A 23,732-nucleotide genomic window follows, 5' to 3' on the forward strand; every position below is an offset into this window, starting at 1 on the left:
ACCCGGCATCAAACCAGGCACCGGAAACAACAACGGCAAACCCAGCCCTGCCGACCCTGCAAAGTCCTCCTTGTGCCAAAGTTTGGAGAGTTGGCTCACAGACTAGTTAAGCAACAGGTTGACATAGTCATACTCACAGAATCATACCATACAGATAATATCGCAGACATCACTGTCACCATTCCTGGGTATGTCCTGTCTCACCAGCAGGACAGACCCAGCAGAGGTGGCAGCACAGTGGTATACAGTCGGGAGGGAGTTGCCCTGGGAGTCCTTAACATCGACTCTGGGCCCCATGAAGTCTCATCATGGGGTCCTTCATCATTGATCTGATGGCGACCATCAGCTGATGAATCAGTACCCCTCCGTGTTGAACGCCACTTAGAGGAAGCACTGAGGGTGGCAGGAGTGCAGAATATACTCTGGTTGCAGACTTCAAAGTCCATCACCAAGAGCGGCTCAGTAGTACCACCACAGACCGTGCTGGCCGGGTCCTAAAGGACATAGCTGCTAGACTGGCACTGCAGCAAGTGTGAGGGAATCAACAAGAGGGAAAAACATACTTGACCTCATCCTCACCAATCTGTCTGCTGCAGATACATCTGTCCACGTCAGTATCGGTAGAAGTGACCACTGCACAGTTCTTGTGGAGACAAAGTTTCATCTTCACTTTGAGAATACCCTCCATTGTGTTGTGTGGCAATACCACCATGTTAAAAGGGATAGACTTCAAACAAATCTAGCAATTCAAGACTGGGCATCCTTGAGGTGCTGTGGGCCATCAGCACCAGCAAAATTGTATTCAACCACAATCTGCAACCTCATGGCCCGGCATATCCCCCACTTTACCATTGGCAACAAGCCAGGGGATCAACCCTGGTTTAATAAAGAATGCAGGAGAGCATGTCAGGAGCAACATTAGGCATACCGAAAAATGAGGTGTCAATCTGGTGAAGCTACAACACAGGACTACTTGTGTGCCAAACAGCATAGCCAGCAAGTAATAGAGCTAAGCGATTCCACAATGAACGCATCAGATCTAAGCTCTGCAGTCCTGAAACATCCAGCCGTGAATGGTGGTGGGCAATTAAACAACTCACTAGAGGAGGAGGTTCCACACATATCTCCATCCTCAATGATGGAGGAGCCCAGCACGTATGTGCAAAAGACGAGGCTGAGGCATTTGCATCAGTCTTGAGCCAGAAGTGCCGAGTGGATGATCCATTTCAGTCTCCCCCAGAGGTCCCCAGCATCGCAGATGTCAGTCTTCAGCCAATACGATTCACTTCATGTGATATCAAGAAATGGCTGAAGGCACTGGATACTGCAACGGCTATGGGCACTGAAAGAAATCCCAGTAGTAGTACTGAAGACTTGTGTCCAGAACATGCCGCACCCCTAGCCAAGCTGTTCCAGTACAGTTACAACACTGGCATCTACCCGGCAATGTGGAAAATTGCCCAGGTGTGTCCTCTACACAAGAAACAGGAAAAAGGCAACCCAGCCAATTACCACCCTATCAGTCTACTCTCCATCATTCGCAAAGTGATGGAAGGAGTCATCAACTGTGCTATCAAGTGGCACTTACTCAGCGATAACCTGCTCATGGACACTCAAGTTTGGGTTCCACCAGGGGGTCACTTAGTCCCTGATCTCATGACAGCCTTGTTCAAACATGGACAAAAGAGCTGAATGCCATAGGTGAGGTGAGAGTGACTGTTCTTGACATCAAGGCAGCATTTGACTGTGTATGGCATCAAGTATCCCTAGCTAAACTGGAGTCAATGGGAATCGGGGTGAAACTCTCCACTGGTTGGAGTCATACCCGGGACAAAGGAAAATGGTTATGGTAGTTGGAGTTCAATCATCTCTGCTCCAGGACATCACTGCAGGAGTTCCTCAGGGTAGTGTCCAAGGCCCAACCATTTTTGCTTCATCAATGACCTCCCTTCCATCATAAGGTCAGAAGTGGGATGTTGGCAGATAACTGCACAATGTTCAGCAACATTTGCGACTCCTCAGTTAATGAAGTAGTCTATGTCCAAATGCAGCAAGTTCTGGATAATATCCAGGCTTGGTCGGACAAGTGGCAAGTTACTTTTGCGTCACACAAGTACCAGGCAATGACCATCTCCTAAAAGCGAGGATTTAACCATCTCATCTTGACATTCAATGGCATTACCATCACTGAGTCCCCCCAAATCAACATCCTGGGGGTTACCATTGATCAGAAACTGTACTGGATTAGCCATATTAATACTGTGGCTACCAGGGCAGGTCAAAGACTAGGAATCCTACTGTGAGTAACTCACCTCCCTGACCCCCCAAAGCCTGTCCACTATCTACAAGGCACAAGTCAGGAGTGTAATGGAATACTGTCCACTTGCCTGGATGAGTGCAGCTCCAACACCACTCAAGAAGCTTGGCACCATCCAGAACAAAGCCCAAATTGCTATCCCTTCCACAAACATTTAGTCCCTCCACCACCGATGAACAGTGGCAGCCATGTGTACCATCCAGAGGATGCACTGCAGTAACTCACCAAGGTTCCTTAGACAGCACCTGCCATACTCACGACCACTACCATCTACAAGGACAAGAACAGCACATACCTGGGAATCCCATGAACTTGAGGTTTCCCTCCAAGCCACGCACCATGCTGACTTGGAAATATATCACCATTCCTTCACTATCGCTGGGGAAAAATCCTGGAGCTCCCTCCCTAACAGCACTGTGCCTTTACCTGCACCTCAAGGACTAAAGCGGTTCAAGAAGGCAACTCACCACCACTTTTTGAAAGGCAACTAGGGATGGGCAATAAATGCTGGCCTAACCAGTGATGCCCACATCCCGTAAATGAATAAAAACAATGAAGGGGCAATTATTTGCAAGGATGGTGTGATGTGAGGTTGAGTTTTTGAGAGGAAAGGTGGTGATGGCAGATTTGAAGGAAAGTGGTAGGTGTTATCTTAAGAGAGAGAGAGCAGTTAACACTTTCGGTTAAAATGGAAGTCAGGGTGGGAAGTTGGGTGGCAGTAAGGTTGAGGGAGCAGGAAGTGGATTTTGTGGCCAAGATGAAATCAGACCGCATGAGAGGAAATAGGAGAAAAAACAGAGAAAGATGCAAGTCCAGGTATTCGACAAAGAGAACCCTTGGAGGAAGTTTGGCCTGATGGGTGAGGGGAAGGGGGGAAGTGGCAAAGCCAACTGATCGGCTGGTTTCAATCCTAGAGTCAAAGAGGCTCATAAACTCATAATTATTGTTGGAGATGAAGTTAAAGCAGGCAGGAAAGAAGGATAGTGGTGAGGTGGGTGGCTTGGTGGGAGGCGTATCTCTGTATTCCAGAATAATTCTGGACTAGTGAGCAGTTTTGGCAGATGAGAACAAAACATGATGATGATCTAGCCAGATCTGATGGTCAATGGGTCATTACTCTAATTGGCAGGACATAACTAGTGGTGTACCACAGGAACCTCCGTTGGGGCCTCAATTATTCACACTATTCATAAACAGTTGGATGATGGCACAGAAAGTCATATATCTAAATTTGTGGAAAATACAAAGTTGGGTGACATTGTAGACAGCCTAGATGGTAGCATAAAATTGCAAGGAGAAATTGACAGACATGGGGAATGGGCAAAATTGTGGCAGATGGAATTTAATGTAAGCAAGTGTGAGGTTATCCATTTTGGACCAAAAAAGGATAGAGCAGAGTATTTTCTAAATGGAAAGAGGTTAAGTACAGTAGATGTTCAAAGAGGGTCAGGTGCATAGATCCTTAAAATTCCAGGAACAAGTGCAGAAAATAATTATAAAGGATAATGGAATGATGGCCTTTATATCTAGAGGATTGGAGTATAAAGATACTGGGGTTATGCTGCAACTATACAAAACCCTGGTTAGACCCCACTTGGAGTACTGTGAGCAGTTCTGGGCACCGCAACTTAGGAAAGATATTTTGGCTTTGATGGGAGTGCAATGTAGGTTTACAAAAGTGATACCTGGATTACAGAGGTTGAATTACAAGGAGAGATGACATAAATTAGACCTACTTTCACGAGAATTTAGACGGTTAAGGGGTGATCTGATCGAAGTAGTCATGATATTAACAGGGAAAGACAGGGTAGATAAAGATCAACTATTTCGACTGGTTGGAGATTCTAAAACTAGGGGGCATAATCTAAAAATTAGGACTAGGCCATTCAGGAGAGATGTTGGGAAGAAACTCTTCACTCAAAGTGTGGTAGAGGTTTGGAACTCTCTCCCACAAACAGCAGTTGAAGCTAGAGCAATTGTTAATTTAAAATCTGTGATAGATTTTTGTTAAGAAAAGATATAAGCAAAGATAGGGGCTGGTTTAGCACAGTGGGCTGAACAGCTGGCTTCTATTGGGTCGGATTTCAAACAATGACGAGACTGAGTACAGGAATGAGATAGAGAATTTGGTGAACTGTTACGACGACAATAATCTCTCCCTCAATGTCAACAAAACGAAGAAGATTATCATTGACTTCAGAAAGCGTAGAGGAGAACATGCCCCTGTCTACATCAATGGGAACAAAGTAGAAAGGGTCGAGAACTTTCAAGTTTTTAGGTGTCCAGATCACCAACAACCTGTCCTGGTCCCCCCCATGCCGACACTATAGTTACGAAAGCCCATCAACAACTCTACTTTCTCAAAAGACTAAGGAAATTTGTCATGTCAGCTACGACTCTCACCAACTTTTACAGATACACCATTGAAAGCATCCTTTCTGGTTGTGTCACAGCTTGGTATGGAGCCTGCTCTGCCTAAGACCGCAGCAGGAAACTACAAAAGGTTGTGAATATAGTCCAGTCCATCACACAAACCAGCCTCCCATCCATCGACTCTGTCTATAATTCCCACAGCCTCAGAAAGGCAGCCAGCATAATTAAGGACCCCACACACCCCGGACATACTCTCTTCCACCTTGTTCCGTCAGGAAAAAGAAGATACCAAAGTTTGAGGTCACGTACCAACTGACTCAAGAACAGCTTCTTCTCTGCTGCCTTCAGACTTTTGAATGGACCTACCTCGTATTAAGTTGATCTTTTCTCTACACCCTCGCTATGACTGTAACATTACATTCTGTAGTCTCTCCTTCCTTCCCCATGTACGGTATGCATTGGCTGCATAGCATGCAAGAAACAATACGTTTCACTGTATACTAATACATGTGACTAATAAATCAAATCAAAAGTCTTTAATTAGAAATATTTCCTTTGACAGATGCACATGCCATCGTGGCCACCCACTCTGTTTGGGGAACTGTGTGTGTATGTAAAATCAAATATGTTTTGCTATTGATTACTCTCTAATTGCACAATAAATCATATATGCCTAATTACAATTGATGATTATAATTGCTTATATTAAAAGAATAAATGGTCAGTCCACTTGCCATTGGTGCTGTTCAAAACGTATTTTCATGATACATATCATGCAACATTTGAGTTTATACCAATAAATGTGGTTTTCATTTTATTTCTGCAGTTACTTTGAAATCAAATGGGAATGGCATCCATGGAAACCGCATAGCACCTGAACAAGGAAATGATCTTCAAGAGGGAGAACTTCTATTACAAGTAAGATTTTAAAAAAATAACAAACCATATTTGGGAAAAGGAATTAATTTCTTTCCTATTTGTGGTGTGTACTGATTTGGAGTCTAAACATTAATTATGTTCTTCTTTGCACTGTTGAAGATGTTTAACCTCATTTTTAGCTGAATATTGTGACCTCAGTGCTCCCGTATGTTCACTTTTAAATGAAATTTCCTATATAATTTCTGTTAAGGGGATTTTAATGGTAAGTGAAGGGTTGGAGGAAATGTGATGCTCTGAACAATAAGTAAATGTTGACAACAACTTATATTTATATAGTGCCTTTAATATTGTAAAACCTCAAGATTCTTCACAGGAGCGTCATCAAGCAATTCGACACTGAGCCATATAAGGATACATTTTGACAGATGAAAGTGGCAGTTTTAAAGAGCAATTTTGAAGGAAGAGAGAGCACGAAAGAGGCAGATTGCAGGGGGGGGGGGTGGGGAGCGGGGGGACAGAAATCTAAAGCGGGTCTGTCAACTGAAGACATGGGGCGAGATTCTCCGCCCCCCCTGCCAGGTCGGAGAATCGCCGGGGTCTGGCGTGAATCCCGCCCCCGCCGGTTGCCGAATTCTCCGGCACCGGATATTCGGCGGGGGTGGGAATCGCGCCGGTTGGCGGCCCCCCCCCCCCCACGATTCTCCGGCCCGGATGGGCCGAAGTCCCGCCACTAAAATGCCTGTCCCGCCGGCGTAGATTAAACCACCTACCTTACCGGCGGGACAAGGCGGCGCGGGTGGGCTCCGGGGTCCTGGGGGGGCGCGCGGGGCGATCTGGCCCCGGGGGGTGCCCCCACGGTGGCCTGGCCCGCGATCGGGGCCCACCGATCCGCGGCGGGCCTGTGCCGTGGGGGCACTCTTTCCCTTCCGCCTTCGCCACGGTCTCCACCATGGCGGAGGCGGAAGAGACTCCCTCCACTGCCCTCAGCGCCCGCTAACGCCCCCGCGCATGCGCCGCCCGGAGATGTCATTTCCGCGCTAGCTGGCGGGGCACCAAAGGCCTTTTCCGCCAGCTGGTGGGGCGGAAATACGTCCGGCGCGGGCCTAGCCCCTTAAGGTTGGGGCTCGGTCCCCCAAGATACAGAGTATTCCGCACCTTTGGGGCGGCACGATGCCCGACTGATTTGCGCCGTTTTGGGCGCCAGTCGGCAGACATCGCGCCGATACCGGAGAATTTCGCCCATGGCTGCTATTGGTGGACTGGTTAAAAGAAATAAACAAAATCTGTTATATTTGAATTATTTGTGCTGGACTAATTGATAAGAGCAAGTAAAGCTATATTTACTTGGTCGGGGGCGGGGCGAGGTGGTGGTTGGAGGATCGGGGAATGTAATAGGGAGAAAACGTTCTATTGAAGCTCATGAAGCTTGCTCACTTTGTGAGTACAGATGACAAAAATTAAAACCTATACCAATGTGTGTGCATTTACTGCCTGAGACAAAAGCATGAATTTGAAAAGAATGTGAAATCAACACTGATTGTTCGGCAGTAATAGTTGGTTTGTTAGAGTTGGAAGCAATGAGCACAATATCTTAATTATATCATTGCTGTTTTCATTGTTCACTTGCAGCATTATGGTATGGGCACATTACAGGAGTAAAGAAATGAACAATGTAGTGGGCAGAACAAATTCCTCAAGAAGCTGAGCATGATTTTCAATTAGTGCATCAGCACCTATTGTTTGGAGAAATACTTCCACAATGTATTAGATGTTTTTGGACATAGCCCATTTTGGTTCTAATGTGTTTCTGAGCTTGTTTTGTACTGTTTCTGCATTGTAAAGTATTTATTGCTAAAACTTAAAAATCGCACCTGGGAACCTTCAATGTCAAAGTTCATCATATTTGTACAAAAAAGTTGAACCAGTTAGAAAGTTGAATACAATTCTGGAGAATTCCATTGCGAGGAAACCAAACATCAGACTTAATTACGCAGGTTTTCGGAAAGCAACATATGCCACCTGCCACAACTATGTCAAATTGTCATGAAACCAGGGACAGCAATGTACTTTTGCTTTTTTAAATAAATTTAGAGTACCCAATTATTTAATTTTTTTCCAATTAAGGGGCAATGTATAGTGGCCAATTTACCTAACCTGCACATCTTTGGGTTGTGAGGGTGAAACCCACGCAGACACGGGGAGAATGTGCAAAACTCCACACAGACAGTGACCTAGGGCCGGGATTCGAACCCGGGTCGTCAGCGCCGCAGTCCCAGTGCTAACCACTGTGACACGTGCCGCCCCACTGTATTTTTGCTTTGATAGAGTCATCCAGATTCAACATTAGTTCCCTTCTCTCTCCACAGATGCTGTCGGACCTGCTGAGATAGTCCAGTATTCTCTGTTTTTGTTTCAGATTCCAACATCTGCAGTAATTTGCTTTTATCACCGTATTTTCAAAGTTGGAATCTATACTTGATGCTGTGTATTATTACATCATTATTTTTAATACAATACCAGCTGTAACATTAACAGCCAGATTGCTTGTGCAATTAATTTGGGGCCCATTTGTAATTAAGAAGTCTTCTCTGTCCCCATTAAAGCCATTTCATGGTTTCGCTCTAAGTGTGATGGGGGATTGGAACTCACTGCCTGAAAAGGTGGTCAAGGCAGAAGTTCACATAGCATTTAAAAAGAAAAACTCGGATATGTACTTGAGGTGCCTCAACCTGCAGGTACATGGACCAAGAACTGTAAAATGGGATTAGACTAGATAACTCTCTCTTTAGACTGTCACAAACACGATGGTCTGCATGCCCTCCTTCTGTAGTGTAAATCTGTCTATGTTTTTATCAATTGCGGCATTTTACTTTGTCTTCCTCCACCACCTGTTAGTTCAAATCAAGGAATCCACGTTTTGTCTCCGACTCTAGAGTTTCCATCAGTTTTTCTTTCCCCTTACCATCTGTAGGCTTTTAAAAGCTAACTTGGCACCATTTCATTACTACTTCTCAATTTACCTAGCTTGCGTGCGGGCCCTTTCAACCTTGGTGGTATCCTCTATTATGGGGTTTGGTGTTTCAGCCAGGTTCCTAAATTTAAACAAAATCTTCACTTATCACTAAGTGGGATCTCATCCTTGTTGTTAGTTGAGAAAATATTTAACCCAGTCACAGCTGTTCAAAGAGCCTTCTGTAAGTAAATGAAACCATTGAAGGCAAAATTTCATTGCAGGTATGTCAGTGCTCAGGAATGCATATATAGATCAGTTGCAGGGCTAAATGCTATTTATATCCACTATTTAAGCCTTTTTTTGACAGTTATAGTATTTTATATTAATGGAGATATAACTAACTAGAATACAAAGAAATGGATTAAATATTGTAGTTACATTCAGAGAATAAAACTGAATACAATGTCTGCAAGTGCAATGTATTATTGAGGTCATCGAATTGTAACGTATAACTGCTTCAATCTGAGTTGCTGAAGCATCAAGCTGTTCTTGGGACTTTCTTGTTACTTGTTCCCAAAGTTAATGGGCGCGATTCTCCACTCCCGCGCCGAAGTGGCCGTGCCGTCGGGACGACGGCGCGAAACGGCCCCGATCCCGACCGATTCAGGCCCTGACAATGGGCTAGGATCGGGGCCGCGTCATCTACACGCGCCAGGCCTTGTCGCCCGCGTAAAGGCGGCGTCGCATAGCTGATGTGGCCGCCGCCGCATAACGGGCATCATCTGCGCATGCGCGGGTTGGCCGGCGCCAACCCGCGCATGCGTGGTTGCCGTCCTCGCTAAGTCCGCCCCGCAAGAAGATGTCTGACGGATCTTGCGGGGCCGCGGAAGGAAGGAGGTCCTCCTTCAGAGAGGACAGCCCGACGATCGGTGGGCACCGATCGCGGGCCACCCCACATTTGAGGTACCCCCCCCCCGCAGGCCGCCCCCCCAGTGTTCACGCACCGCTCACGATGGCAGCGACCAGGTGTCGACGGCGCCGGAGGGAACCCGCCGTTTTGGCCTGGCCGCTCGGCCCATCCGGGCCTGAGAATAGCGGGGGTACCGGAGAATCGCCATTTTGGGTGTCTCTGGCCTGCGGCCCGCGAAACTCGACCGGGCCGTTCCCGCCGCTTGGGAGAATCGCGGGAGGGCGTCGGACCGACGTCCCGGGAAATTTTAGCGGCCCAGGCGGTTCTCCCAACAGGCGCGGGAGTGGAGAATTGCGCCCAGTGTTTGTCGTGGCATTTGGCGAGGTTAAACTCAGTTTTACAGTGTAGTTTTAATACAACATTTCCAAAGATTTTAGCCCTGATCAAACATTAACTTTTTTTGTTAAATATGAAATGAGCAGGAACAAAGAATTCAAATGCTTCGAATATTAACAAAACATGTATATCCATCCAAATTCATAATGTTGCAAAGTGACAACAGGACAGATGACTCCTTTGTTGTTGTATTTTAATCTTTTAAAAATGCTTTGCATAGGCTCAAGGTTGCATCCAAACACGTATCACTGATACTTGCATCATATCTGGCAATACATTTTATTCACCAGTGTATTTTATCCCAGTTCTGCAATTTATCAGTCATGCAACTCAACTTTACGTGAATTGCAGATTCACACCAGGGTCTTGAAGCAAGATGCGAAGCAGTTTTATTTTTCACAATAAGTAACTTGAAAGCTCTTAATTAGAAGTAAACAAGCCAAGATCTTGGGAACTTAATCCTTGTGGGAGCACAGAACGACGTGAAGAAATTATAGCATTGAGAGAGTTAGCAGAGTAGAAATGGGAGGGCGACCTGAATCTTGTCTGGCACTGTCATTTTGTCGTGGAGTTTGTGATTGCAAGAAATGTCTGTACAACTCACCACCACTGTAGCAGTTTATCTTTTAAAGTCAATAACTTGTATGTTCTCCACACTCCATGTTTTTCAGACTTAGAGTTGATGAATGATGGCCTCTTTGTTTGTAATGTAGAAGAGTAGAAAGTATTGTAACAGTACTCATTGAAAAATTTTGCTTTAAAAAGGCACAATTCAACTGATTTTCTTGTCTTAATTTAGGTTGAGAATGTTGTACCTGCCTACGCAGCTTTTTTGGAAGTGGCCTGTGAATGATTGATTTTAAATTGTGTTCTTCAGCAGGTTGGGGGCAAACATATTGTATGTTGACGGATCTAATAAGTAATCAGAATGAAGTAACTGAAATAGGAAATGAGCATATTGTTACGAAGATGTGTTATATATTACTTAATAATGTCATCAGATGGACAAATGTATGCATGGACCTTTCTGAAATGTACTCTTTTGTTAAGCAGGGGAAACTGGCCTACAGCAGCTACTGTGTTGCATTTGTGAAGGACACCAACCATCCGCTTTATAGAGAAGGAAGGAGGAATTTTCTGCTCCGGCGAGCAGCAGGAATCATAACGGGAAGGGGCATTTAATATGATGTGACTCAAAAAATCAGTTTCCCAACAGAGGGAAATTGGTTTGGAATTTTGTTTCCCCAACTTTCAAGACAGGTTGGGTTTCCTGCTGAGCAATGTCAGGGAGCCCCATTTTAATTCATTGACATGCCATGAATGCTCGTTTAATGTCCAGCTCATCAGAATCACATTCCCCCTCCAAATTAAATTCCCTGCCAGCAGCTATTAGAATGGTTTGTTTAGTCACTGTAGAGAAATGGCATGCACCTGGCGAGCTTCACTTATCTAAAACTTTTGTTGCTCCCGCCTTCCTTTTACACCGTCACTCATATTTACTGGGTGCCTGTCGTGCAAGCTGCACCAAGGCTGGACATGGGAGCCACAAGTAGGGTGAAGGGTGAGATAGAGGCAAGACTGGAGGGGCTGTGGAGAGGGGGGGCGGGGGGGGGGGGGGGTCACTGGGCAAGGGCCAGAGGGGAAGGGTGAGGTGAAATAAAGGCAATGCTTTTTGGGGCATGGGGTATTTAACAGACTGTACAGGGAATGGGGCCACACTGTCTGGAGAGCTCTGCAGGACACGTCTGTCTTGCTCTAGTCTTGGACAGGGACGTGGCCTCTCTTGACAGCAGTGATGGTCGTGCACAGAATTTTGTGAAGTACATCGTCAGTAACCTGAAACATTTGGCCCTGGGCGTTCGAGACATGGCACTGGGACACCGAGGGCTCAGTTGTGTTCAATGAGGCGGTTGAATTTGGTATGTCGCTAATTCTAAAATCAGGGGGGGACTATTGGATGGTCTCATGGTGAGAGGGATTCTCTGAAAGTAAGGGACAGATGGCCTCAAGGAGAGGGGTCAGATCAATAAAGGGCATGGGGACATCAATATTGAAGGCAGTCGGGGGAGAACAGGAATATCCACATTAACAATAATGGGGTCAAGTGTACCTGGGAGACCGGATTAGTATTAGGTATTGTAGAGGAGGATGGGAAGAACTTTGTGCATGTTAGCAGTAAGTTATAAGACATTGGTGGTAATCAAAGGATCGTAGCAACATTTTCCTCTTTACTGACTAATGACAAGTGGGAAGAAAAAGCTTGCAAAAAATTATACGGAAGAGGTCTCAAAGTATGCTTGTTGCTCGTCAATAATGATGCACATTCATGTGAGAAACCATTACATTTTGATGCTATGATTGAGTTGGTGTGTTTGGCCACCTGTTCTAGACAGAGGCATGTAAAAAGGGATGGAGGATAAATCGTTCAAAGGCCACAGCTGCTGGATAGAAACTGCACACGCACTCAAGGCCTCAATATTCCCAGTTTAATGGCCATCTTTCGCAAGGCACAATGCCTAAAATCATGACGTAATTACAAGGCTACGCTATCTATATGGAGTGTCTAGGCATATGGAGGAAGGTTGACAATTGCTGATGGAGGGTTCTTACACATTGGCGTATGCATCCTGATCAAGACCCATCTTTGTGAATGCACAGCCATGTGCGAAGCAGAGGCCTCTCAGCCACCTCCAGGGTGTGCTTCACCTGCAAGATGTCCTGGCGATGTGATAGTCTAGTCGAAGACCAGGCCAAGGGCTTTGCACTGGTTTCCTGGCTTTGTGATGGAGGGAAACCAGTCAAGGAAAAGCCCAAATGAATTCACAAATCTATGCATTAATGGATACAAAGCAGAGTGAAGAATGTAGGCTGTAGTCAACCCTGCCTAGTTTATTGCTTTAATTGGAACAAGAAGCACCAGTCACCAATTGGCACAGGTCCAGGAGAAGCATTGCCCTGAGCAGAAACAGAGATAGCGGCCCCAAGCACTCCAAAATACACCCCAAAGAAGGGCAAATTCCATGAAGATTAGTGACCCACCATGGGTATAGAAGATGCTGCTCATATACATGGAGATGGCTGAAAGATGCTGCCACAAGTACCTTTGCTTGTCCAATGATGTAACAGCTCACATTTGCCACATTTTCCATGATTAACTGTTGTCCCAAGGACTTGGAGGGCATCCCATGCTGGTGGCTTTGAAAGCAATTGCCAAACTGAACCTTTTTATCATCGGGTCCTTCCAGGGCTTCACAGGGGACCTTTGCAAAGTCTTCCAATTGGCAGCAGACAAATGCTGAAGGGAAGAGACAGTTGTTCTCTTCAATAAAGATCAACAATATATCCATTTCCACGTGGATACTGGAAGCCAGGCTGCCAGATCATTTGGATTTTCAGCAATCGGTGGTTTTCCACAAGTGCAGGACACCATCAACTGCAGACGTGGGGCTGGATTCTCCGTTCCTTTTTTACAATTAAGGGGCAATTTAGAGAGGTCAATCCAAATACCCTGCACATCTTCTGGTTGTGGGGGTGGGACCCACGTAGACATGGGGAGAATTTGCAAACTCCAACAGACAGTGACCCAGGGCTGGGATCGAACCTGGGTCCTCCGTGCCGTAATGCAGCAGTGCTAACCACTGCGCCACCGTGTCGCCCCACCGGATTCTCCATTCCTGAGAATAAGTGTTGACGCCAAGGCAGTATTCGTGAACTTTCACGACAGCAAAACTGGAGCCAAACCTGGACCGATTCAATGACTGTGGAGGGGCTAGCACTGGCACCATGTGGAACGCAATCGACTCCAATGAAAAATGGTGCGAGATCGCTGGGCCCGTGATTGACACTCGGGAGTATGACAAGCTGCAGCCACATATACACATTACAATCCTCACACATACACACACTCTCATCTCAGCCAACAAGATGGCACTGGTGTGCTGGAGCGAGCCCATACAGCTGATGGGTCGACTGGGACCAGAGGGCACCAAGGAGGGTGGCCTGAGGGAACCTATACGACCCATGGCCCTACGTTCACAGTGGGTTGTCAGTGGTGTAGACAGCTGCACGGCTGCCTTTTCGGCTGCGGCAATGGTGTTCCATGCCCTTCCACCCCGACCCCACTCTCTACCTCCTGGCCACTCCCCGCTACTCCTGGCCCCGGCAGTAGTCTCCCGGCCAGTGCCACAACTGTCAGCAAGCTGTGGCGATGTTGGACACTTTCTGTGTCCCCCTCCCTCAGCAACCACGATGCCGGTTTCACAATTTTTAAAAGCACAAGTGAACCGCATCGTCGGGAACTTGGCCCATTGGAGGCGGAGAATACCGGGTCAGGCCTGCCATTGATTGCTGTCCGTGCATTCCAGACCGCATTGACACCGCTGTCGAGGTGACGGAGAATTGCGATTTGGCGTCAAATCGGCGCCTGCCGCGATTTTGGCGCCGGAACCTATTCTCCGATCAACTGGGTTTCCTGATTGTGCCGTTAGCCAACGGAGAATCCCGCCCATGGTCTTGAGAGCTCTCTTGTAGCTGCCTGTGAGATTAATCGATCAAAAAGAATTTGACTCTGAACGTTCAGCTAATTTGTGATCACAGAAACAGATCCTGTATGTTTGTGCTAGGTACCCAGCGAGCTCTCAAGCCTCTTACATCTTGACACACTCTCAGATGTCACAGATCTTTTGTGGGACTTGGCGATTTTGGGGCTGGCTCCTTGAGGAAGAGGGGTACCCCAGAACACCTGACTGATGATGCCCATTGTCTGGCTACGTGGTGCTGCTGAAATTGTATCTATTACCAGGCCCTTGATGAGGCAATTGATTGGCTTCCTGAATGTGCCATTCTGATGTTTGGACTGGTAAAGCAAGGCTCTCCAATACTCACCACAGTGTATCCAGGATTATTGTTGCTTTCTGTGCCCCATACTATATTACAAGGGAGAAATACGGAGCAAAATGTCTCCTTTGATAAGGAGGACGTTGAAAGGGATGCATCTGACAAGGGCCAGGATGTAGATGAGCCACATGAAGAAGCCATCACATGGGAACAACTTGGCAAACATGCCCACGACAACCTGATAGCTTCAAGATTTCAAGAGGAGTAAAGTGCAGACACATTCTCACAGTAGTTTCTTTGGCCTTTGCTGCCTAGAAGCTCCATCCCTTTCAGTCTCAGTGAGAAATCCTCTCTCAAGTGCATGTTCTCATCATGATTACAAAAATATCAGTACTCACTACCTGCACTAATGATGAGATAATCCTTGGAAGGGCTTAAACCTTGTTAACAGATTAGCCTTGGTAACATATGGCCATTGTGGAACCTGAACAGCACTCACTACTCAGTCGTCCTTCAGTAACTCCACATAGTATATAGTACTTTCACTCGTATTCCCCTCATCCAAGTCAGTGTACATGGCAACTTAAGAGTAGCGCGACGGCAGTGGTTAGCACTATGGCGCTGAGGACCCGGATGGCACAGTGGTTAGCACTATGGCGCTGAGGACCCGGGTTCGATCCTGGTCCCGGGTCACTGTGTGGAGTTTGCACATTCTCCCCGTGTCTGTGTGGTTCTCACCCCGACAGCCCAATGATGTGCAGGTTAGGTGGATTGGCCACACTAAATTGCCCCTTAATTGAAAAAAATATCATCAGGTACTCTAAATTTAGACAAAAAAAAAGTACATGGCAACTTATAAGTGGCTGGAAATTTAAATGACACAGGACTGACTCATGTCAATCTGATACCTTCTCAAAAAGGAAGCCCAACCACCCATGTTGTTGGGCAGCATGGTAGCCCAGTGGTTAGCACAGTTGCTTCACAGCTCCAGGCTCCCAATTTCAATTCCCGGCTTGGGTCACTGTCTGTGAGGAGTCTGCACATTCAGCCCTTGTTCGCGTGGGTTTCCTCCGGGTGTTCCGGTTTCCTCCCACAGTCCAAAGATGTGCGGGTTAGGTGGACTGGCCATGCTAAATTGCCCTTAGTGTCCAAAAAGATTAAGTGGGGTTATTGGATTACGGGGCTAGGGTGGAGGCATTGGCTTGAGTTGGGTCCTCTTTCCAAGGGCCGGTGCAGACTCGATGGGCCGAATGGCCTGCTTCTGCACTGTGAATTCTATGTTGAACTTTCAGGTTTAACCAGATTGCTGACTCAACAGGAATCAGTATCACGAGAGCACCATATATCCCATCGCCAGCTCTTCATTCAGAATGTTACAGCATCCTCATGATACTGTCCCCAATTGCCTTTCACACATGGAGCAGTAACCATTAACATCTACAAGATGTACTGCAGGAACTCGCCAAGGTCCCTTAGGCAGCACCTTCCAAACCCATGACTACTACCATCTAGGACAAGAGCAGGAGGTACCTGGGAACCCCACCACCTTAAGGTTCCCTTCCAAGTCATTCACCACCCCGACTTGGAAATACATTGCCGTTCTTTCACTGTTTCTGGGTCAAAATCTTGGAATTTCCTCCCTAACAGCAATGTGGTTGTACTTACACCTCCTGAACTACAGTGGTTCAAGATGGCAACTCACCACCATGTTCTGATGGGCAACTAGGGATGAGCAATAAATGCTGGCCTAACCAGCGCACATCCTGCAGATGGAATTGAGAAAAAAACTAGATCTAGATCTTGAGGTTTGTTTTCATAGTACATACTTAGAGTGACTCACAAGGGCAATGATGGACTGAGGTGCAACCACTCAGGACCCTGCAGTAGTCAGAAGGCTGACGAGTCTCTTTCTTAGATGACCTTGGCATTAGGGTGAAACCTTGAGCCATTACCTTTGACACAACATCAATGAGTAATTACTTCCTGCACGGACCCTGTTGAGGCCTTAAGAGAATTGTATTTACATTGCATTGAGAGCATCACAGCCCTTGATGCTAAGAGCTCTGTCATGTGATGAATCCCACACAGCTGAGTGCTGTTCCTTTACCTAAGGACCACTTAAAGCCTTGCTAAGGTCCAAATAAAGATCGTGGGAACTCAGGAAATGGCTCCGTCAAGATGAACTCAAAACTCGTAAATCATACACTCTATCCTCTCTTGCAGTCAAGTCTAAGGTGCCCATTTTTTTTCTTCCTTTTTTGCCTAGTACAGCATCATGCATGCAGGGAATGAGAAACCATAAAGGGAAGCCCTAAATACATAACACTACAGGCATGATTTACCGGCCTCATCGCTCCCGTCTTGGTGTCGTGACAAAGCTGCTAAATCTTCGATAGGCCTCTAGTGGGATTCGCAGCACTTGAGTTGTTTTAAGATTCAACCGAACCTTGCGAGATGGACATGATCCAGATCAGCATATTTAAATGAGCCATTAGGCTCATTAAAATATGTCTGCGCCGTATTCTCCCGGGGCCGAGGAACTAAGCCTCCCAGAGAGGCCTCAATTGGGCGACGTTTAGTATTAGTCCCCAAAAACGTGGACCAGTCGTATGGCACCTGGGGGTCTCCTAGGCCATTGGAAAGCCCCCGGTGGTCGGGCTCTGGCCAGGATGGTACCCTGGCACCCGGGACCATGGCACTTCCAGCCTGCACCTTGGCACTTCCTGTGCACCCTGGCAGTGCGAACCAATACTTCCAGGGTGCCTGTTGGCAGTGCCAAGGTGTCTGTGTGCCAGTTTACCCGTGCCAGGGGTTGGGCCTGGGGTGCCTTGCCCTTAAGAGGTGGAGTGAGGGGGGGGGGGTTGGTTCAGGAGGTATGTTGGGTGCAATGGGGGTTCTGGAGGCTGATGTGGGGTCGCTGCAGCTGCCGTGAAACATCCTGCTAAATGTGCCCAAAAGCAGACCCTACATGTGAGAAACATGGAAGCCGACGGGCTTAGAGGGCTTCCAATACCGATCTGAAAAACAGGTTCAGCAGGGAGGATTCCTTGTAGTATAGGACCGAAGGTTCCTTGCATTTCAGGGCCAAACTGGACTAGTTATCCATTGCACTTGGCCTGCAGTGAATGAATTGTTGTCTGAGTTCCCTTTAAAAATGGCACCAAGACATTCGGTCCCGTGAGTTGTCAGTAGGGCAGGCAACCTCCTGCCCACACTGCCAAGGCATTCGCCGAACTCCTTACGAATGCAGAATTCATGAGCTCTCAATTGGAAGACCACATGTGTTAGCCATACCGCTGCCCAGCAGGAGTCACTCGACTTTCCTGCCTGCCACAGGACCTTTCGGCCTTTCCAGACCGAAAGATCGCGCCAAGGGTCTGTGGAGCACTCAGTGACAGTGACTGAGATAAACCCAGATTAAAATCAGCGAGAGATCATGAGACTCAGACCTTGGGTGTAAGATACATCAGTCAGAGGCGGCAACAGGGGCATCTCCCTTTTTCTCTAATACCTCTCTCATCAAAGCTGACAGTTTTGTGGTTTAATAACCCACCAGAAGACCTCATTTCTGCAAAGAGAGAGTTGTTAAAGAAAATAGTCTGAATAAGCACCACTGTCTCCAAGATAAAAGAGAATCAACTAACCACGTTCGTAGACTGACTGCTCCAGTGAGAAATGCAAATACCAACAGTTAATGTGGAAAGTGACTGTTCAGCTATGAACAAGCATCTGAGCAATCCATGATTTTTTTGTTGACTTGTTACATGGCCATGTTTTAAAATCTGTTACTCTGCAGAGTTTTATTGTCATGGGGGTGGGGTTTGTGTTTGTGGTTTTTGCATTAGTGGGTAGTTGGACGTATTTGTACATTTTAAAACCTTTTGTTAATTTCTCCATTTTTTACCAGAGTGAATACTAGCATTAAAACTAGGGGCGAGAATCTCCGACCCCCCGCCGGGTCGGAGAATCGGCGGGGGCTGGCGTGAATCCCGCCCCCGCCGGTTGCCGAAGTTTCCGGCACCCGTGATTCGGCGGGAATCGCGCCGGTTGGCGGGCCCCCCTGCGCGATTCTCCGGCCCGGATGGGCCGAAGTCCCGCCGCTAAAATGCCGGCGTAAATTAAACCACCTACCTTACCGGCGGGACAAGGCGGCACGGACGGGCTCCGGGGTCCTGGGGGGCCGCGGGGCGATCTGGCCCCGGGGGGTGCCCCCACCGTAGCCTGGCCCGCGATCGGGGCCCACCGATCCGCGGGCGCGCCTGTGCCGTGGGGGCACTCTTTCCCTTCCGCCTCCGCCACGGTCTCCACCATGCGGAGGCAGAAGAGACTCCCTCCACTGCGCATGCGTGGGAAGCTGTCAGCGGCCGCTGACGCTCCCGCGCATGCACCGCCCAGAGATGTCATTTCCGCGCCAGCTGGCGGGGCACCAAAGGCCTTTTCCGCCAGCTAGCGGGGCGGAAATTCGTCCGGCGCCGACCTAGCCCCTCAAGGTTGGGGCTCGGCCCCCAAAGATGCAGAGCATCCGCACCTTTGGGGCGGCGCAATGCCCGTCTGATTTGTGCCGTTTTGGGCGCCAGTCGGCGGACATCGCGCCGTTTCCGGAGAATTTCGCCCAACCTCTTTCCTTGTTATAACTTGAGGAACCTGGTTGGCTTTGTTCTTGCACCAAGCTACACACAGTTAGGTCCATTTACAATATTTGCAATATCACCTTTTTAAATTCAAACTCTGTTACAACCAGCCCAGGAATGGGACAGAGAGGAATCAGTTCACCTCCCCTCACCTGGTCAAATCTTGCAACAGAAAGAATGAAGTTGGATTGGGATCAATTGAGCATGGACCTTGCAAGAATTTGCAGGCTTGCTGCGTGAAAGGTTTGCCAACTTCATCAAAAATATCCATAATGCTGTACATTTTGATAAGAGGATGGGTGTTGGGTACATTTGACAAGTATGCATGTTTTCTGCACATGGAGGATCAGGATGAGCATGGCGTGGAATGCACTGGGTCATTTCAACTTTCCTATGCCTCATTGCTAAGTAATTGACATTTTGTTAATCGGTGTTCATGTTAAATCCTGAATTAGACAATGGTGGAATACTTGCACTTTCAGTGAATTAAGTGTTTGAACTCCTTGTTGCGTCTCTGATCATCCATGACAGAATCACAGAATAGTTACAACAGATCAGGAGGCCATTCAACCCTTCGTGTCTGCATTGGCTCTAGCAAGGAGTAATTTACCACTCCCCACCGCTTCACCGTAGCCCCTCACACTCTCCCTTTTCACATAACAATACAATTCCTCTTGAATGCTTTGATTGACCCTTCTCCACCATACTCTCAGGCAGTCCATTCCATTTGCTGCTTGGAAAAGTTTTTCCTCATTTCACCATTACTTCTTTGATTAATTATTTAAAATCAGTGCCCTCTGGTCCTCAATGTTTGCACCCAAGGGAAACAGTCTATTCCTACTGACTCTGTTCAGATCCCTCATGATTTTGAATACTTCTATCAAATCTGCTCTCAACCGTCTCATCTGCAAGGAAAACATTCACAACTTTTCTAATCTGTCTATGTCACTGAACTTCATAATTCCTGGGACCATTCTCATCAATCTTTACTGGGCTCTCTAATGCCTTCACGTTTTAACAAAATGAGGTACCTAGAACTGGACAAAATACTCCAGTTGAGGCCAAACCAGTGTCCTATACAAATAACTTCCTTGTGCTTATGTTCTATGCACCTGCTGATGAAGTCCGTATGCTTTAGCGATCGCTGTCGACCTGTCATCCCATCATCAATTATTCATGCATATGTGCACGCAGAGCTCTCTGCACTTGCACCCGCTTTGGAGTTGTACACTTTTATTTTATATTGTTTCACCATGTTTATCGTACCAGACTGAATCATTTCACACTTCTCTGCAGTAAATGCCATCTGCCACTTGTCGGCTCATTCCATCAATTTGTCTTTGTCCTTTTTGAAGTCTAAACTATCCTCCACACACTGCACAATGCATCCAAGTATCATATCATTTGAAAATTTTGAATTTGTGTCATGTACTCCCAAGATCCTGTTATTAATACTTATCAGGAAGAACAAGAGTCAACACCAACCCCTGGGAAACTCCACAAGAAATCTTCCTCCAGCCTGAAAAACATCTATTAACCATTCTATTTCCTGTCACTCAACCAATTTAATGTCCATGTTGCTACTGCCCCATTTATTACATGAGTTATAACTTTGCCTACAAATCTGTTGTGTAGTGCTTTATCAAATGCTTTTTGGAAATCTGTGCACACTACATCAATAGCATTACCCCAATCAGCCCTCTCTGTTACCTCTTTAAAAAAATTCCAACAGGTTAGTTAAAAATGATTTGCCTTTAACAAATTTGTGCTGACTTCCGTTATTAACCTGCAATTTTCCAAAGTAATTATTAATTTAGTCCTGAATTATTGTTTTTAGAAGCTTCCCCACTACTAGTGTTAAACTGACAGGCGTGTAAAACATCGAATTATTGTTTTTAGAAGCTTCCCCACTACTAGTGTTAAACTGACAGGCGTGTAAAACATAGAAACATAGAGAATAGAAGCATGGGGAGGCCATTCATTATCAAGTTCAATACCCTGATCCCGCCTTCGCCCATAAGAACTTAAGACATAGGAGCAGAATTAGGCCACTCGGCCCATCGAGTCTGCTCCGCCATTCAATCATGGCTGATATTTTCTCATCCCCATTCTCCTGCCTTCTTCCCATAACCCCTGAACCTCTTATTAATCCCTTGATCTCTTAAGCCCCAAGAGCTAATCTAATTCTTTCTTGAAATTACACAATGTTTTGGCCTCAACTACTTTCTGCGGGAGTGAATTCCACAGATTCACCATCTCCGGGTGAAGAAATTTCTCCTCACTTCAGCCCTAAAATGTTTACCCCTTATCCTCAAACTATGACCCTTAGTTCTGGACTCTCCCACCATTGGGAACATTCTTTCTGAATCTACCCTGTCTAATCCTGTTAGAATTTTGTAAGTTTCTATGAGACCCCCTCTTACTCTTCTAAACTCCAATTGATTTAGTCTCTCCTCGTATGGCAGTTCCACCATACCAGGAATCAGCCTGGTAAACCTTCGCTGCACTCTTTCCATAGCAAGAATATCCTTCCTGGAAGGCACTGTGGCACAATAGTTTACCAGTGCTGCCTCACAGTTCCAGGGTCCCAGGTTCAATTGCGGCCTCGGGTGACAATGTGGAGTTTGCACTTTCTCCACATGTCTGCGTAGGTTTCCTCCGGGTGCTCCGGTTTCCTCCCACAGTCCAGAGATGTGCAGGTTAGATGGATTGGCCATGATAAATTGCCCTTTAGCGTCCAAAAGGTTAGGTGTGGTTACTGTGTTTCAGAGAAAGAGTGGAGGCATGGGCTTAAGTAAGGTGCTCTTTCCAAGGGCCAGTACAGACTTGATGGGCCAAATGGCCTCCTTCTGCACTGTAAATTCTATGATTCCATGATTCCTCAGATAAGAATACCAAAACTACACACAATATTCCAGGTGACCTCACCAATGCCCTGTACAATTGCAGTAAACATCTCTTCCTATACATCTCTTCCTATACCCCAATCCTCTCGCTATGAAGATCAACATACCATTTGCCTTCTTTACTGCCTGCTGGGCTTATCTTTACACCCTTTTTTGAACAAAGCTGTAACATTTGCAATTCTCAAGTTCTTTAGCAGCAACTCTCTTGTCTAAGGAAGAATGGAAAATTATGGCCAGTGTCTTCGGAATCTCCACTCTCATTTTCCTCAGTATCCCTGGATGCATCCCATCTAGTCCAGCTGCCTTAGCAACTCCTAAGTGCAACAACCGATCAAATGCATCTTCTTTATCAATTTTAAGTGCCTGAGCTACCTACACATTCACCACGATTTGCATACATCTTGTTCCTTGGTAGAGACAGCTGAAAAGTACTCATTTAATACCTCCGCTTTCCCCTGCCTCCATGTGTAAATTCACTTTTTGGTTTCTTATTGCCCCACTCCTCCTTTGACCATCCTTTTATTATTTTTATGCCTCCAAAATATTTTTGATTTCCCTTTCATATTAGCTGCCAGCCTCTCTTCGTACTATCTCTTTTCGTTTCTCTTACATATTTCTTCACTTTCCCTCTGAACCTTCTATCTTCACCCTGGTTCCCAGTTGCATTATCCATCCGGGTGCGACCTAACCAAATGCATTTGAAGCGTGGTAATGAGCAGGATTCGCCGAGTGTTTCCCAACGGCTGACCCAATGAGGCTGTCACCAGTATTTAACGTTAATTAGGCCACTTAATGATGTTCCACAGGCTTTATGCTGCAAATAATTGTCCCGCCAGCTGATCCGCCTGGACCACGCCCAGCTGCTCCCCGTATCCAGGGGAAACAGCACTTAAACTGATCCCGCAGAGCAAACCCCAGACAGCACACAGCGTGCCACCATGGAGACCAGCGCCAAAATTCGGGGCTGCCGACCTGGCCAGGTTCATGTACGCAGTCCAGGATCCGGGCGCGTGGCATGGACCAGGGATCATCCCCCCCTCCCCCCCCGCGACCGAACCGTTCCCCTCCTGGGACTCCGCTACATTTCACCCCCCAGTGCCCCTGGGCTGACTGCCTGATTTCCAAGATGGCTACTCACCTCCTCGGATCCTCACAGCAGCCCTTGCGCTGCCGTCACGTTTGTCATTAGGTGTACTAAACTGCGCCCGCGTGACGACTCTGGGGAGGTGGTTGGATCTCAACTCAATTTCAGCCTCACCCGTGATCGAACTGGCCCACCCGTTTTCGTTCCTGCCGCAACAAGGCCAGTAGATCACGCCATCTTTCTCTGTTGCCATCTGGGGAGCTCTGAATTTTTCGGTTTGCCTTACCACTTCATGTTGTGCAATTCTTTGTTCAGATACCATTTTGCTTCCTAATCTTGGATTCCAATTGATCTGGGCCAGATCCATCCTATTGAAGTGAATTATTCTTACACTAGATTGTACCTTGTCCTTTTCCATAACCAACCTAAACCTTACAATACAATGAA

General features: G+C 46.8%; 1 protein-coding gene across 1 annotated transcript in view; it reads left to right on the forward strand.

Moving 5' to 3' along the window:
- The window catches only part of ahr1a (aryl hydrocarbon receptor 1a), a 290,646-nt gene that overhangs the window by 141,015 nt on the left and 125,899 nt on the right, over nt 1-23,732 (forward strand). Inside the window, exon 3 of the mRNA XM_072509176.1 lies at nt 5,517-5,608. Within this exon, the coding sequence (XP_072365277.1) occupies nt 5,517-5,608 (92 nt within the window). The remainder of the gene's footprint in view (nt 1-5,516; nt 5,609-23,732) is intronic.

Source organism: Scyliorhinus torazame, chromosome 6, assembly GCF_047496885.1.
Source record: "Scyliorhinus torazame isolate Kashiwa2021f chromosome 6, sScyTor2.1, whole genome shotgun sequence".
NCBI lineage: Eukaryota > Metazoa > Chordata > Chondrichthyes > Carcharhiniformes > Scyliorhinidae > Scyliorhinus > Scyliorhinus torazame.